Genomic DNA, 2,311 nt, shown 5'->3' on the forward strand with positions numbered 1-2,311 from the left:
AAATACAAGTCAGAATCGCTGTGAATCAAAATTTTCTAATAAATCAATCCTTATCAGATTTCTCATGTCATTCCACAGATAAAGGTTGTCCTAATGATTCACACATTTCCGACGGAAATTCTCATGTAAATGAGACTAACATGTTGGACGAATCAAATCTTGATCAGAAATCTGATGGTATTTAGGTATATTCTGGTTTTTCTAATTGTCCATTATTCTGCGATAGGGTTCTTAACAAATTTGATGAAAATATTACAGAAGTATCAAGCCGTGATGATGCTATATCAAATGTTATTTGTCCTCATAATGTACTTGGAAATCTTGATCATTGTGAAGTATGAGTTCCTAATGAATTCAAATGAAATAGCAGTTCGGATGAAGGAGCTTTTTTCGTTACTTGCGCTTCAAATGACCTTTAGATAGATAAAGGAAGCTGTCTTGGTCGTGTTCCTTATAACTCGGTGATTGGATTCATTCTAGTATTTGTTGGAGGCGGTGTTCTGTGTGGTACAATTTGTTCTGGAATATCACGTCTCGATACATACTTTCGGTTGTATTTTTTTCCTGTTCACTCTTTACCTTATCTAAGAATAGTTGCAGTTGTGAATGAGGCAGTCGCCGGTCTACTCGCTTTTCCTATACTAATTTTCTCAACACTTGTGAATAATGCTACTCGTGGCCTCATCTATCGTGGTGATCGCTACATCATGGGTGGGCGTTGTTCAGCAGCTCTGTTCATGTGCACCATATATGTAACCATAATTGTATGGTTAATATTTCTGACATTCCTTGTTGTTCCTACATTTTGTTGGGCAATGTTCAACTCGATTTGTACTGCTGAGTTAGCTGATGTTTGGCATAAACCAGGTGTTAGATCCATTTTGCAAGTGAAAATCCCTCCATGCATACATTTGTGATTTCTTCCTTACGTGTTCTTTATTTGTATATGTCGTTAACATTTTTGATGCTAACTAAGACTGTAACGTTCAATTTTCTTGGTTTTACTATTGTTTTTTATTGAGTCTCTATGTTCCTTACTGAGCTGTATCTAGTTTGTTTTAATTGCTATTATTCTGGCGTCTGCCATATTGGCTGCTCGCTATTTGATTTTGCGGTTGATTTTAACTTGGATCGTGCATTTTTGGTTGTAATTTGGAGCACTTCCCCAGAAATCAAACCACTTTGTGTTATAAAAAAGCCGCTCAAACGAAATCTTACTTGATCTATCCAGAAAGGATAGAATAACGCTTATCTTTTAGTGTTTTTGGTAATTTTCATATATTCTTATCACTTTGCTATTTATTGTAATTTAGATTGAATATCTTTGGTATCAATTGTTGGTTGAATAACCGGGTGGTAATATTTGTTTAGGTAAATTTGTACATTTGTATATATGATGAAATTTAGAACCGTGTTACCCAAAATACCTTGTTCTGATTTAGACTGGGGCACGAGTGTATGAAACTATTCCTCGGTTATTCGGCCACATCCAGACCTATTGGAAGCTAGGTGTGGATCTTACACCAGGTGCACGACGTTCTGGTCCTGATGGCCGTGTTGCTCCTTCTCTGTCAGAGTTACGAGATCGTAAAGATTATCTTATGGAAACGTATACAGCTCGTCTCGCCTACTATTATCAAAATCTCAATTTGGGCTATAATCCTTCCGATCCTCAGAACGGCTTCAGACCTCCTTTCGTTAATCTGGGAAACTCACCCAATCTACCAAATTATCACGACAATCGATATTATTCTCCTGATTTCAACTACATTTTTAACTTGACACATTATGGTGTTTATATCAAACCATGGATGTATGTTGAGTCACTGAATTATCGTGAAGCTATTACTTCTCTGAGTGAATTTACAAGATTTTGTGACGAAGTTATGATAGTGGGTCCACTTTTTGCTTGTTCACTTGGCGGTGCTGTTTTCGTTCTACTTGGTTGGACTCTATTTGTTGGCTCATTGTCAGCCTATTATACTCGAATAAAATTGACAAAAGAACTGACAGATTTCAAACAGTGCATTGCATTAAGGTCACCCAAAAACCATGATCCATCAGCTTATTTTTAAATAGCAGAATCCCTACCTATTATTATTAGTACATAAAAATCTTGGTGTTGTAGACAATAAGAGACAATATTTATGACGTTGATTAGTTTGTTTTAAAAGCAAAGTAGTAAAAATGCATTTTTTCAATAGACAGAAGGATAAATTGGGAGGAGTGGGCATGGAAAAGAGGTTGAAAAGAAAAGAGGAATATAGCAATGATCATGGTTTGTTTAAATTATTTTCTAATTTTATTTCTC

At 35.7% G+C, this 2,311-nt stretch overlaps 1 protein-coding gene across 1 annotated transcript; it reads left to right on the forward strand.

Annotated features, from left to right (window-relative positions):
* Nucleotides 1-707: 707 nt before the first annotated feature.
* Smp_138460 (myelin proteolipid-related) lies at nt 708-2,075 on the forward strand (the record flags this gene model as incomplete). The annotated part of the gene is made up of 2 exons (XM_018799562.1): nt 708-867; nt 1,528-2,075. The coding sequence occupies 2 exons, from the start codon at nt 708-710 to the stop codon at nt 2,073-2,075; spliced, it is 708 nt and encodes a 235-aa protein (XP_018651339.1).
* Nucleotides 2,076-2,311: the final 236 nt, after the last annotated feature.

Source organism: Schistosoma mansoni, chromosome 3 (assembly GCF_000237925.1).
Source record: "Schistosoma mansoni strain Puerto Rico chromosome 3, complete genome".
Classification (NCBI taxonomy): domain Eukaryota; kingdom Metazoa; phylum Platyhelminthes; class Trematoda; order Strigeidida; family Schistosomatidae; genus Schistosoma; species Schistosoma mansoni.